Source organism: Cherax quadricarinatus, unplaced genomic scaffold (assembly GCF_038502225.1).
Source record: "Cherax quadricarinatus isolate ZL_2023a unplaced genomic scaffold, ASM3850222v1 Contig2465, whole genome shotgun sequence".
Taxonomy (NCBI): Eukaryota; Metazoa; Arthropoda; class Malacostraca; order Decapoda; family Parastacidae; genus Cherax; species Cherax quadricarinatus.
This window is the reverse complement of record NW_027197491.1, coordinates 23738-38162: the sequence shown is the minus strand read 5'-3', so window position 1 is coordinate 38162 and position 14425 is coordinate 23738. Positions and strand designations below refer to the sequence as shown.

The 14425-nt window shown below is 37.9% G+C and overlaps 1 protein-coding gene across 1 annotated transcript in view; it reads left to right on the top strand.

The window, feature by feature from the left end:
• The window catches only part of LOC128688902 (extended synaptotagmin-3), a 43933-nt gene that overhangs the window by 19314 nt on the left and 10194 nt on the right, over window positions 1-14425 (top strand). The window contains exon 5 of the mRNA XM_070081359.1: window positions 1803-1939. Within this exon, the coding sequence (XP_069937460.1) occupies window positions 1803-1939 (137 nt within the window). The remainder of the gene's footprint in view (window positions 1-1802; window positions 1940-14425) is intronic.

Here is a 14425-nt window from a genome sequence, read left to right as displayed (position 1 = left end):
CCTCCACTCTTACTTTATCTTCTCTACTTGCAGACGACCCTTCCTTTGACTCCCAATCCCTTTTTGACTTTTGATGGCAACTGCTTTATTATATGAGCTTTGACACACAACCCTTAGCGTCCCTTCCAACCCATTTCTTCCCTCAGCTCAGATCCCCTCTCCACCTAGCTGTTTATAACCTCCGCACTATTTGCTTCCCCGCAGCACTGTAAGACCCTTGTGGTTTAGCGCTTTGTTTGATTATAATAATAATAATAATAATAATGATAATAATAATAATAATAATAATAATAATAATAATAATAATGATAATAATCATGGAGAGGCACCCTGTTCCTCTCTGTGAGAATTGTCAGGTTCCAGTTTCTGTTAGCCACATTCTGTTGGAATGCTCACTTTATCAACGAGCCCACGGAATTTACCCCCAACGTCATCTCCAGTCTGCTGACCTTTCTTTACCTTCCCTTCTTGCTGATGGACCCTCCTTTAACCTAGACTCTCTCATTGACTTTTTGACAGCAATTGATTTACTACACAAACTCTGATGATGATGCCTCTAGCACTCCCCTCAGTCCTTTCTACCTCAATCTCTTGCTACCCTCTTTCCCTGCACTATCCAATGTAATAACTTTGCACAAGGTTCCAAAATTTGAAGTTGGAGGAAAAAATCTGAAAAAAAAAATCATGAACATAAAAGAAAATAATCGTAAACAGTAGGAATAAATTTTGTCCTTCACTGTTTCCCAGTGTACTTATGTCTTCTGTAAAATTTTATTTATCTATTTATTTATTTATTTATTTATTTGTTTTTGCAAATAGTACATTGAGATTTTGTATTTACAATAATGGGTTGCAATGCAAAGAGAACCTCTATTATGCTCATGCATTATGGGCCGACTTAACATTATTGGCTTACAGACTACTTAACACTAAGAATTATGTCATAGCTGTACAGTAGAATATTAATTATATCATAGTTGTACAGTAGATTATTAATTATAAGTGAATCTAATTTATTTAAGCCCAAAGTATTGTATGTAGCAAATTAAATTATGCCTTGCCAACAATATATATTGTAGAGTCGTAATTTAACCTTGAGATTTCTATTACTTGTAGAATATTTAATGACATGAAACCAAGAAGCCTATAAGCTTCACGTATTGTAGGCGCTTATGCCTTTCTGCCCTGGTAACAAATTCCTACTTGCTATAACTTCCAAGTATTCTTTTTTTAAATTTCATTGGATTAGGCTTTATATTACTCAGTTCATAAATGATCTAGTAACTCTCTTTTTTTGTATTAAAGCCTCACAGTTGTCCACAATTAACTGCATTTGTCAATTTTATGACAACAATATTACCCTATCCTGCAGCTTCCTGGTGTCTTCACAATTTTTCAGCCTATTTTTGTGCTATCGGCACCATTACCAGTATTCCCCTATATAGCCATGATCATTGTGGAATGCCACTTGTCATCGGTCACAATTCTTATTTCTTCCCATTCATGCAAATTCTCGGTTGTTTATCTGTCAACTATACCACCAGTTAGCCATCTGCTTCTACTCTTTTTATCAATCTAGTTCTTGTATGAAATTATCAAAGGCCTTGTTGAATTTCGAACACTGTGCCATATTTACAGTCTTGAACCTTTCATCATATCCCTCTCCTGAAACTGTCCATCTCATTAAATAGGTAAATGATTGGGTAGGGATGAGAATGATTCTTTTGATTATCCTTCAGATATTTATTTTCTGTACAACAAAACTTGGTTGAGAAATAATTTTCTTGAATTTTGTGTTACAGATAACAGGAAGTGCTCGAATAATACTAAAACATTTACTTCCTCATCCACCATTTGTGGGTCATGTACGCATTGTTCCCATCACCAGCCCTGATGTCAACATTCATTTTAGGGGTGTGGCAAATTGGCCAATAATCAGGTAAACAGTTACATAAGCCCTCAAGTGGATACTAGTAGCAGGAAAACCATTTATTTCGACGTTATACCCAAGACAGAGCTTGATAAAGAGCATGAATTAACATAAAGCTAACCCTGTATGGATTGTAAAAGATACGGATTCGTTATGAAATTCTGCAAATTCCGCATTTGTTGACTAACATTTACGAAATAAATGAGGTTCCACACATTCACCAAATGGTCATATAAATTTTATTTAAAATAACTTTAAAAACCCTGTAAAATCAAAATCGGGGAAAAATCAACATTTCTTTTTTTATGTTTACTAAAAAATTATGAGCATACCAGATAGGTAACGTTAGTTAGTTTAATATGTTTATTATGCACCCCATACCCATCCTGTGGGCGGTAGTCAAAAGATTACAGAGGTACATAATTGGTCCAGGGACTGGGCCTCAAAGTTTTGATAGCTGAGCAAGTTACAGAGGTAATGAATTCACAATTTACAAAGGTAATGAACTCACAATTTACAAAGGTAATGAACTCCAGGTAGGTCTAGTCACAATCATGACAAGTTACAAAGGTATTTACAGATTACAGAGGTACACAATGGGTCCAGGGACCGGGCTCCAAAGTTTTGATGGCTGAACTAGGTACAAGGTAATGAACTCACAAGTTACAAAGGTAATGAACTCACAAGTTACAAAGGTAATGAATACTGTAAGAATGGTTACTGTAACGAATGGACAAATATATAAATGCAATCGGTAAACAAAAAAAAATGGAATAAAATGGAAATCATATTCCACATATGTTTTACAATCCCTTCTTTCCCCACCAACCAAACTGTCTTTGTCGGGACTGAAGTTCACGTTATGAATCTATATAGATCTCTCTACTATTTCCACTCTCCCTCCACCCTTAACCCCGACTTTGTGTTTGAGCAACTCAACCTGGTCTGGCCAGGTACCCAGACACTTAAATGGACAAGCAACCATAGGATTTCATACAGGATAGGCTCTACGAATTTACCATGTCCAAATCTCTCTTTTTTTAAGAATGTCAAAATGTTTAAGAGATGTTAAAAATAAATTTTAACCAGTTTCTTTTTAACACTCCGGCTGTCTCCCACTGAGGTAACGTGACCCGATAAAGAAGAAAACACTTTCTCTGTCACCCATTCAATCAATCGCTGACCATTACAGTTCAGACGACACTCCAAACTGCAACATCTCCACCCCTCCTTCTGAGTAGAGGCACTGCACTTCTCACCTCCAAAGACTCAAATCTGATTAACCGGTTTCCCTGAATCCCTTCATAAATGTTACCTTCACATTCCAACACCACTTCAAATCATACAAATCACTTGCCTTCACTCACTCCTATCTAACACTCACAAGCAAGCCTGTTGGATATCTCATTGCCTATATATTTTTTGAAAATCTCGCTTTTAATTATATTCTTTCATATAACCTCCCAAATTCGTTTGTTAACCTTAGCAACTTCTCTTCAGAATCTTCCAAAAGAACCGTGTCATCGGCAAAAAGTAACTGTGACATTCCCACTCCGTACTAAATTCACCATCTTTCTATCTCACACCTCTCCCCAACACACTAGCGTTCACTTCTTTTACAACCCCATCAATAAATATGTTAAGCAGCTATGGATATATCACACATCCCTGTCAAAGGCCTACTTTTACTGGAAAATAATTTACTTCTCTCCTACTTACTCGAACTTTAACCTTGTTATCCACATAAATGATTTTTACTTCTTTAAGTAACCTACCACCTATTGATTACTGTGTAATAGCTATCACATTCCTTCCCTATCCACCCTATCATCTCTTTTCTAAATCCATAAATGCGATGAAAAGTTCGTTACCGTTATCCGAGTTTGGTTCACTTATATGCCTCAGTGTAAATAAACACTTGGTCTACACACTCCCTACCCTTCCTAAAGCCTCCTTGTTCTGCTGCAGTCCTTCTCTCTGTCTTACCCATAATTCTGTACCACACAGTTGACCATGTATACTCAAAGGTCTTATCCTCATATTATTCTTACACTTTTTTTTATCCACTTTTCTGTTATACAAAGGAACTGTGTTAACCCCCAAGTACCTTCCACCCTTTCATTCATATACCACTGTCTCAGGTACTTCCCCCATTCTCATATCTGGCTCCTCTTGACTTCTAAAAGGTATTTTACCTCCCTGCCCAATGCAGGAAATCACTGCTTTTCTGCCTTAATCAACATTCAACAGCTCCTCTGGACATTACCTTACTTTCCCAATGTCTCCAACTCCTCTTCCAGTGGTTAGCCTCTTTGTTTTAATTGTTAAATTCACTTGTGCCCTAGACTTTCTCATCTTATTTATCCCACCAAGGCTCTTTCTTGTTATCAGCAATTTTTTTATAAAACCTCTCCCACTCTCTCATTACCACTATGCAGCTAGGTTATACCATGAATGTAGAACCCCAGACCTGCTCAGAACGTTCCAAGCTGCACTAACAAATGCAAGGAATAAAAAGCAAGAACTTAGGCAACGGGAATGGGAACAATTTGTTAGTGGATTAAATAGGTCCACCCCTTTAAGTTTAGCTTGGAAAGGTATAAATAAAATAACCAGGAAAAGGACTGGCAATGTTGCTCATCCCTTCCCTCTTGAAAAAGCAAATGATATCATAAATGAGTGGTCCAAAACATCCAGGGATGAAAACCTTCTATCTCATATTAAAACAAATTTAGAGAGTGCTTCTGAAGAAATGTTGAAACTGATTAATTTTATGAACCAAAATGTTGATGAGAGTGACTGCCTCTTCACCGAGTATGAATTAGATAATGCATTAACTAAAGGTCGATCAACTACTCCTGGAGAGGATGGTATAACCTATGATATTCTCAGAACTCTAAGGCAAGTGCCTGATAACCCTATGTTGGCACTGTATAATCTCAGTTACATTGAGGGCGTTCTTCCTACTTCCTGGACCAATAGTCTTATTGCGCCTATCCCTAAGCCCCAACAGCCTGATACATTTAGACCGATCTCCTTAACTAGTTGTCTTTGTAAAACTTTTGAAAGAATGATACTTAAAAGACTGTACTACAGAATCAGACACCAACTTTCCCCCTACCTCTATGGGTTCATGAAAGGTAAAAGTGTGCAGAACTGTATTTCCACCTTTCTCACTGCACACACCTCTACTAGTTTTACCACATTTCTTGATCTAAAATCTGCATTTGATATCGCAAACAGAACCATTATACTACATGAACTAGCCAAAATGAATATTGGTGGTAGCTTACTCTGCTGGATAATAGGATACCTGTCAAATAGAGTATCCTCTGTCCTTTATCAAGGATTTAGAAGTGAGCCTAAAGAAATGTCTTTAGGTACACCGCAGGGAGGAGTTCTTAGTCCCATGCTATTTAATATTCTGATTAATGCTCTCCTAAATGCTCTACCTGCCTCACCTAAACATATAGCTGTAAGCTATGCTGATGACATCATGATCCACACAACAGGGCATAAGAAGATGAATACCATTCTTAATGAAGTTCAGGCAATTTGTAATCGACTAGGCCTCATAATATCTTCCTCTAAAACAAAGATATTAACAAGCAAACAACATCCCCCACCCATCTATTTGCAGGGTGAAAGCATTAGCTACGTTTAAACTTACAGATATCTTGATGTAGATGTACCCTTTAACAAATCCACTATACCACAACTAAATAAGAAATGCAAAGATAGGTTAAATGCTCTCAAAGTTGTTGCTGGCTACAATCCCAACTATGATGCTAATGTGAGAATCATGAGAATGATGTACATAGCCTATGTTAGGTCCTTAATTGATTATGCTGCTCCCATGTTGATATTAGCTAGAGAAAGTTCTCTCCGACCTTTGGAGTTAATGCAAAATGAAGCTCTCAGAATTATTCTTGGTTGTCCCAAATCTACAAAGGTTCTTAATATGAGGAAGGAGCTAGGTATTTCTAGTATCAGTGATAGGATTGTTGAGATTAACACTATACTCGGTATTAGAATGTTAAGAAATGAACCAGACACTGTCACAATGAACCTTACTAAGTGTCTAAAAGTAAATACACACAGATCTAAATGGATTGTGAAAACGTGCAATTGCATTAAGTTTTATAACCTGCATGAACTGTATCACTGTAGACAACAAGAGCATTTCACCCCTCCATGGAAGATGTGTTCATTTAATATCACATACCTGCAAGCCCCTCCCAAGAAGCTCATTGCTAGTAATCCCTTCATTAAATCACTTGTTAAAGCAACTGCTCAAGAAGAAATTTCTCGCCTAGCTGGAAGTAATAAGTTATCACAAGTTATCTAAACAGGAGTCTTCTGGCAGGGCTACATCTCCTTTTGTTGCCACCTCCCTAGTTAAGAACGATAATAAACTTGTTGAACTAGGCATAAGAATTAACAACTGGGCGTCTACACTGCAAACTGAACTGTTTGCAATCCTAATGGCGCTAAAGCTAACCTATGACACTCTATCATCATTACTGATTCTATGTCATCACTAAATGCTCTTAACTCATATAATGACTCCAACAACATGCTCATTGGAGAAGCCAGGTATAGATACTCAAAAATCAGGGACAAAGGAATTAGTGTACATTGGATTACTCCTTCATGATAAAGTTGATATGTTAGCCAAGAGTACCCAGAAGGAGAATGCAGAATATGACTTTGGTATATCTGTGTCTAGCATTAGAAATAATGTTAGGAGAGAAGTAAATAATGAAAATGATTGTTATAGGAATGCAGTTAGAAGCCTGAGTAGATCTATAACCCACTATGATAACATGAACATAGATAAGTATGTTTATGGAGCAACTTGCAATGTGAACAGACTGACTGTTGTTGTAGTGGCTAGGCTTAGGCTTGGTTACAAGTACTTCTGGCAGTTTGGGAGACACACACATGATGATCAAACTAAATGTAAATTATGTGATCAGGCATATGGTCACTCTCTTGAACACTATGTGCTTAATTGTCCACTTATTGAGGAATACAGAGATAAACAATATAATAACCTATGTGACATGTCAAGATATCTTATTAATGAAAATAAGATACCAGATATACTAAGCAAATTTCCTAAATTTGCTTGTAACAGATAATTGAACTATAGATATGTAGATATAAATCCATATGTATTCCTGTTAACCCAAGAGCATATGGATACACAAAAGGCCTAGGAACTAGGCCTTTTGTGTATTCATATGCTCTTGCGCTACCGTCCACAGGATGGATATGGGATGCACAATAAACTAGCCACTTCAGTGGCAAAATCTAATCTATACATACAGTAGGTTGGTAGACAGCAACCACCCAGGGAAGTACTACCGTCCTGCCAGATGACTGTGAAACAAAAACCTGTAATTGTTTTGCATGATGGTAGGATTGCTGGTTTCTTTTTCTGTCTCATAAACACGCTAAGATAACAGGGATATCTTGCTACTCCTACTAACACTTTGGTCACACTTCACAGACACGCACATGCATATATATATATACATACATCTAGGTTTTTCTCCTTTTTCTAAATAGCTCTTGTTCTTTTTTATTTCTTCTATTGTCCATGGGGAAGTGGAAAAGAATCTTTCCTCCGTAAGCCATGCGTGTCGTATGAGGCGACTAAAATGCCGGGAGCAATGGGCTAGTAACCCCTTCTCCTGTATACAATTACTAAAAAAGAGAAGAAGAAAAACTTTATAAAACTGGGTTGCTTAAATGTGCGTGGATGTAGTGCGGATGACAAGAAACAGATGATTGCTGATGTTATGAATGAAAAGAAGTTGGATGTCCTGGCCCTAAGCGAAACAAAGCTGAAGGGGGTAGGAGAGTTTCAGTGGGGGGAAATAAATGGGATTAAATCTGGAGTATCTGAGAGAGTTAGAGCAAAGGAAGGGGTAGCAGTAATGTTAAATGATCAGTTATGGAAGGAGAAAAGAGAATATGAATGTGTAAATTCAAGAATTATGTGGATTAAAGTAAAGGTTGGATGCGAGAAGTGGGTCATAATAAGCGTGTATGCACCTGGAGAAGAGAGGAATGCAGAGGAGAGAGAGAGATTTTGGGAGATGTTAAGTGAATGTATAGGAGCCTTTGAACCAAGTGAGAGAGTAATTGTGGTAGGGGACTTGAATGCTAAAGTAGGAGAAACTTTTAGAGAGGGTGTGGTAGGTAAGTTTGGGGTGCCAGGTGTAAATGATAACGGGAGCCCTTTGATTGAACTTTGTATAGAAAGGGGTTTAGTTATAGGTAATACATATTTTAAGAAAAAGAGGATAAATAAGTATACAAGATATGATGTAGGGCGAAATGACAGTAGTTTGTTGGATTATGTATTGGTAGATAAAAGACTGTTGAGTAGACTTCAGGATGTACATGTTTATAGAGGGGCCACAGATATATCAGATCACTTTCTAGTTGTAGCTACACTGAGAGTAAAAGGTAGATGGGATACAAGGAGAATAGAAGCATCAGGGAAGAGAGAGGTGAAGGTTTATAAACTAAAAGAGGAGGCAGTTAGGGTAAGATATAAACAGCTATTGGAGGATAGATGGGCTAATGAGAGCATAGGCAATGGGGTCGAAGAGGTATGGGGTAGGTTTAAAAATGTAGTGTTAGAGTGTTCAGCAGAAGTTTGTGGTTACAGGAAAGTGGGTGCAGGAGGGAAGAGGAGCGATTGGTGGAATGATGATGTAAAGAGAGTAGTAAGGGAGAAAAAGTTAGCATATGAGAAGTTTTTACAAAGTAGAAGTGATGCAAGGAGGGAAGAGTATATGGAGAAAAAGAGAGAGGTTAAGAGAGTGGTGAAGCAATGTAAAAAGAGAGCAAATGAGAGAGTGGGTGAGATGTTATCAACAAACTTTGTTGAAAATAAGAAAAAGTTTTGGAGTGAGATTAACAAGTTAAGAAAGCCTAGAGAACAAATGGATTTGTCAGTTAAAAATAGGAGAGGAGAGTTATTAAATGGAGAGTTAGAGGTATTGGGAAGATGGAAGGAATATTTTGAGGAATTGTTAAATGTTGATGAAGATAGGGAAGCTGTGATTTCGTGTATAGGGCAAGGAGGAATAACATCTTGTAGGAGTGAGGAAGAGCCAGTTGTGAGTGTGGGGGAAGTTCGTGAGGCAGTAGGTAAAATGAAAGGGGGTAAGGCAGCCGGGATTGATGGGATAAAGATAGAAATGTTAAAAGCAGGTGGGGATATAGTTTTGGAGTGGTTGGTGCAATTGTTTAATAAATGTATGGAAGAGGGTAAGGTACCTAGGGATTGGCAGAGAGCATGCATAGTTCCTTTGTATAAAGGCAAAGGGGATAAAAGAGAGTGCAAAAATTATAGGGGGATAAGTCTGTTGAGTGTACCTGGTAAAGTGTATGGTAGAGTTATAATTGAAAGAATTAAGAGTAAGACGGAGAATAGGATAGCAGATGAACAAGGAGGCTTTAGGAAAGGTAGGGGGTGTGTGGACCAGGTGTTTACAGTGAAACATATAAGTGAACAGTATTTAGATAAGGCTAAAGAGGTCTTTGTGGCATTTATGGATTTGGAAAAGGCGTATGACAGGGTGGATAGGGGGGCAATGTGGCAGATGTTGCAAGTGTATGGTGTAGGAGGTAGGTTACTGAAAGCAGTGAAGAGTTTTTACGAGGATAGTGAGGCTCAAGTTAGAGTATGTAGGAAAGAGGGAAATTTTTTCCCAGTAAAAGTAGGCCTTAGACAAGGATGTGTGATGTCACCGTGGTTGTTTAATATATTTATAGATGGGGTTGTAAGAGAAGTAAATGCGAGGGTCTTGGCAAGAGGCGTGGAGTTAAAAGATAAAGAATCACACACAAAGTGGGAGTTGTCACAGCTGCTCTTTGCTGATGACACTGTGCTCTTGGGAGATTCTGAAGAGAAGTTGCAGAGATTGGTGGATGAATTTGGTAGGGTGTGCAAAAGAAGAAAATTAAAGGTGAATACAGGAAAGAGTAAGGTTATGAGGATAACAAAAAGATTAGGTGATGAAAGATTGAATATCAGATTGGAGGGAGAGAGTATGGAGGAGGTGAACGTATTCAGATATTTGGGAGTGGACGTGTCAGCGGATGGGTCTATGAAAGATGAGGTGAATCATAGAATTGATGAGGGAAAAAGAGTGAGTGGTGCACTTAGGAGTCTGTGGAGACAAAGAACTTTGTCCTTGGAGGCAAAGAGGGGAATGTATGAGAGTATAGTTTTACCAACGCTCTTATATGGGTGTGAAGCGTGGGTGATGAATGTTGCAGCGAGGAGAAGGCTGGAGGCAGTGGAGATGTCATGTCTGAGGGCAATGTGTGGTGTGAATATAATGCAGAGAATTCGTAGTTTGGAAGTTAGGAGGAGGTGCGGGATTACCAAAACTGTTGTCCAGAGGGCTGAGGAAGGGTTGTTGAGGTGGTTCGGACATGTAGAGAGAATGGAGCGAAACAGAATGACTTCAAGAGTGTATCAGTCTGTAGTGGAAGGAAGGCGGGGTAGGGGTCGGCCTAGGAAGGGTTGGAGGGAGGGGGTAAAGGAGGTTTTGTGTGCGAGGGGCTTGGACTTCCAGCAGGCATGCTTGAGCGTGTTTGATAGGAGTGAATGGAGACAAATGGTTTTTAATACTTGACGTGCTGTTGGAGTGTGAGCAAAGTAACATTTATGAAGGGATTCAGGGAAACCGGCAGGCCGGACTTGAGTCCTGGAGATGGGAAGTACAGTGCCTGCACTCTGAAGGAGGGGTGTTAATGTTGCAGTTTAAAAACTGTAGTGTAAAGCACCCTTCTGGCAAGACAGTGATGGAGTGAATGATGGTGAAAGTTTTTCTTTTTCGGGCCACCCTGCCTTGGTGGGAATCGGCCGGTGTGATAAAAAAAAAAAAAAAAAAAAAAAACATACAAACTTCTGTTGTGCACTCTAACACTTCATTCTCAAATCTACCCAATTTCCTCTCAACCAGCTCCTCATTACCTGTATTCTAGCTAGCATATCTTTCTCCTAATAGTCGCTCAAATCTTGCCCTATCTCCTTTAATTTATAAACTTTCACTTCTCTATTACCCACCAATGACTTTCTCCTTGTGCTCCATCCTCTTACTCTCACTCTAGCTACAGCTAAATAATGATCTGATATATCTGTAGCTCCTCTAAAAAATTTGCAGTCCAGAAGCGTACCCGTCAACTTTTCATCTACTAATACATAATCCAACATGCTGCTATCATCACGCCCTATATCGAAACTAGTATACTTATTTATCCTCTTTTTCTTAAAATAAGTATTAGCTATTACCAAACCCCTTTCTATACATAGCTCAATTAGAGGTTCCTCACTATAATTTACCCTTGGCACTCCAGACTTACATGTTACGCCCTCTACAGCAGTTCTCCCACTATTTTCCCACCTGGTTCAAAAACACTCACTTAACATTTCCCAAAATCTCTCTCTCTTTTCTCTCTTCTCTAAGAACAGAAACACTTACTATTACCCATTTCTCACATCCCACCTTTATTTAATTTCACGTAATTCTTGATTTTATACACTGCTTCTTCCTTAGTTCTGATTTTCAGAGATACAGCTGATCTAATCCCATTAGCATCTTCCCAATGAAATTCTTTTACTTCCTTTAGATTCAGTTCGCTTGGAGCTAGGACATCGATCTTGTTTCATTCATAATATTTATAATCAGTTCTTTCTTCGCGTCCATAGAACACGAACGCACATTCAAACCAACCTTCAGTTTTTTCTCCTTCGTCATTTTAGTAATTTATGCAGGAGAAGGGATTGTTAGCCTCTTGCTCCCAGCATTTTAGTCGCCTTTTACAACATGCATGACTTGTGGAGGACGAATGCTTATCCACTTTACCATGGAGATGAAAGGAAACACTATAAAAACAAGAACTATTGAGAGTGGAAGAAAACTCAGATGAGTGTGTACACATACATGTACATTTACAACTGAATGTGTAGTATATACTAGATGTAAGTACAAATAGCAAGGTGCAACTATCGTCTTGCATGCTGATGAGACAGAAAACAGACACCAGCAATGCTACCATTCTGTAAAACAATTGCACGTTTCTTTTTCACTCATTTGTCAGGACGGTAGTACCTCCCTAGGTGGTTGCTGTCTACCAACCTTCTACCAGGTCGCTATTTTGGGGGGGGGGGGGGGGGGGCACAGGACGTAACTGAAAACTAACCCTAGAATTTTCTTCGAAATCGGCTCACTGGATTCATCATGTCCAAAATCTGTTTTCTGTTAATTTTTTTTATGAATATTAATAAAACCATTTTGAAGTTATATTTAAAGTAATATAATTAAAAAAATCAAGTGGTGCTGGGATTGGGTGATTACTTACGAGCGAAAAGCACACAGCATAAGATTTTTTTTACCACATAATAAATCCCTGATAAGTAATGTCGCAGGATAGTGAATTTGTACAAAGCGACTCCACGTAAAGTGAGGGCAAAAAAAAACTTGATAAAGCTTAACCATGGGTGAAATGTGGCAGTAATTGCTTCCCTGCTACTGGTCTCTTTATTTCTTGGAAAATAATTGCTAATCATAATTAATGTTGTATTAATATATTTCTATTGTGTGTAAAATGCCTGTAACTTACATTTTTTAAGTTACTTTTCCATGCAGTGAGGTGTAATGATAAGCAGCTTGATCAGCATACCGTACCGTATAAGAATTCTTCCCTGCAAAAATAAAATATCTTAATTCAATTAATCTATTATATGAATGGTACACAGTACCGACAAGAAGATGATTTAAACACCTGCGCAACACCTGGGTATCTATTTTGTATGGCGAAACGTCCACAAAATATACTTAGATATTGTGCATGTGTCCTATTCGTTAGTTAATGTATTTTACTGAAATTTATTGTATATAGCATTCTGCATTTTTTGTTTCAGTGAATTAGAACCTGATGTACTAGGAATCCAGACTTTTGAATCTTGTAAGAACATTTATGACTTAAAAATCTGTCCCATGAATAAGCAACATTGGATTTGTGGGTTCTCTTCTGCCCTCTTGCCACACATAAGACGAAAACTATTTATTTAAATTATATTAACCCATTTTTCACAAATATATGTATCGGTAAACAGGATTCAGATAATTCTAATATACTGGGAAAATTCTTGCGATACTGGAACTTCCTGATTTTTTTTTTTTTTTTTTTTTGTCATCGCAAAGCAGAATTTTTTTTTTTTTTTTTTTGCTAGAATTTTGGTAGTAGTATAATGTCATCAAAATTTTGGAATGATATTATTAATTTTAACTTTGTTATGAGTCTATCAGATTTTCTTCTCGAAAGAGATAGTGTCACTGTGAGGCTTCTGTCAACCTAAGAAATTCGGTTAATTTTCAGACTTTATTACTCAATTTACCTTCTTTTTTCTATTCTGGACCTTATTATACCCTAAGATTGATTCCTGAAAAAAAAATTATGCATCATTTAGAAAGAAACCTATTATTATGGAGAAGGTGGAGTGTAAGTGCTGGCCCACAGAATACAGCAAGTCGAAAAAAGTTATGAAAGACTATACAATGCAGTAGTATTGAATTATTATTTTGTGAGCATGAGGTTTACAGAGTATTACCTGAATTATTTTGTGCAAGTAATTTGGGTGAGATAAGTTGAATTTAAGTCACAGTAGGTTGCCAAATTTTAACTCCCTTGATGCCCGCTTCTTCATAACTTTCACAAAATGCTGGTCCTGACATTAAATTAATACAATATTAAGACCAGCTACTCTGGTAAATTAAAATTGTGGACTGTATATGATTCGGCTTGCTGAGTACACAAAAGAAACTTGTATTACCACTTGCCATGTAATTACTGTAGATGGATCACACCACAACACCAGCCTGACACCTAGACCCTACAATGGCCAGCTAGAGATCTAAATGCAAGAACTATTGGTGCACTTCCCTGTGAGTGATGGTCTTATTCCTTATCTTCTGCCATCCACACATAATTCTTGAGGTCCTGCAAATTTCCTGTCCCAATTCTTCAGCAGAGGAAATTAACACAGGTTCCTATTACAAATTCAGGTTAAAACCCCCCAGTTTGGCTCGGAAGACGCCGAATTATAGCAGAATTTCCCACAACAACCAGTGTTCACAAATTACAAATGGCATCCCCCTTTTTTCGTTTTCCACACTATCCCAGTTCTTCAGCAGGAACATGTCAGCAATTTCTAAATCATGGATTGAGGCTGATATACACCAGTTGACCTTCGAGAATGCCTGATGACATTGCACAATTCAGTCCAGTGTTCACACATTAAATTCATTATGGCGTCCTCCCCGCGGGGTCACTCAGTGGCTGTTCTACCTCCTCCCGTCACTCGAAATTTCTCGAAAAGGTCAAATCAGCATCACAGTTTATTACACAATTTGTATTATTCAAATTTACACATGCTAAATTTAGGAAAATTCAAAAATT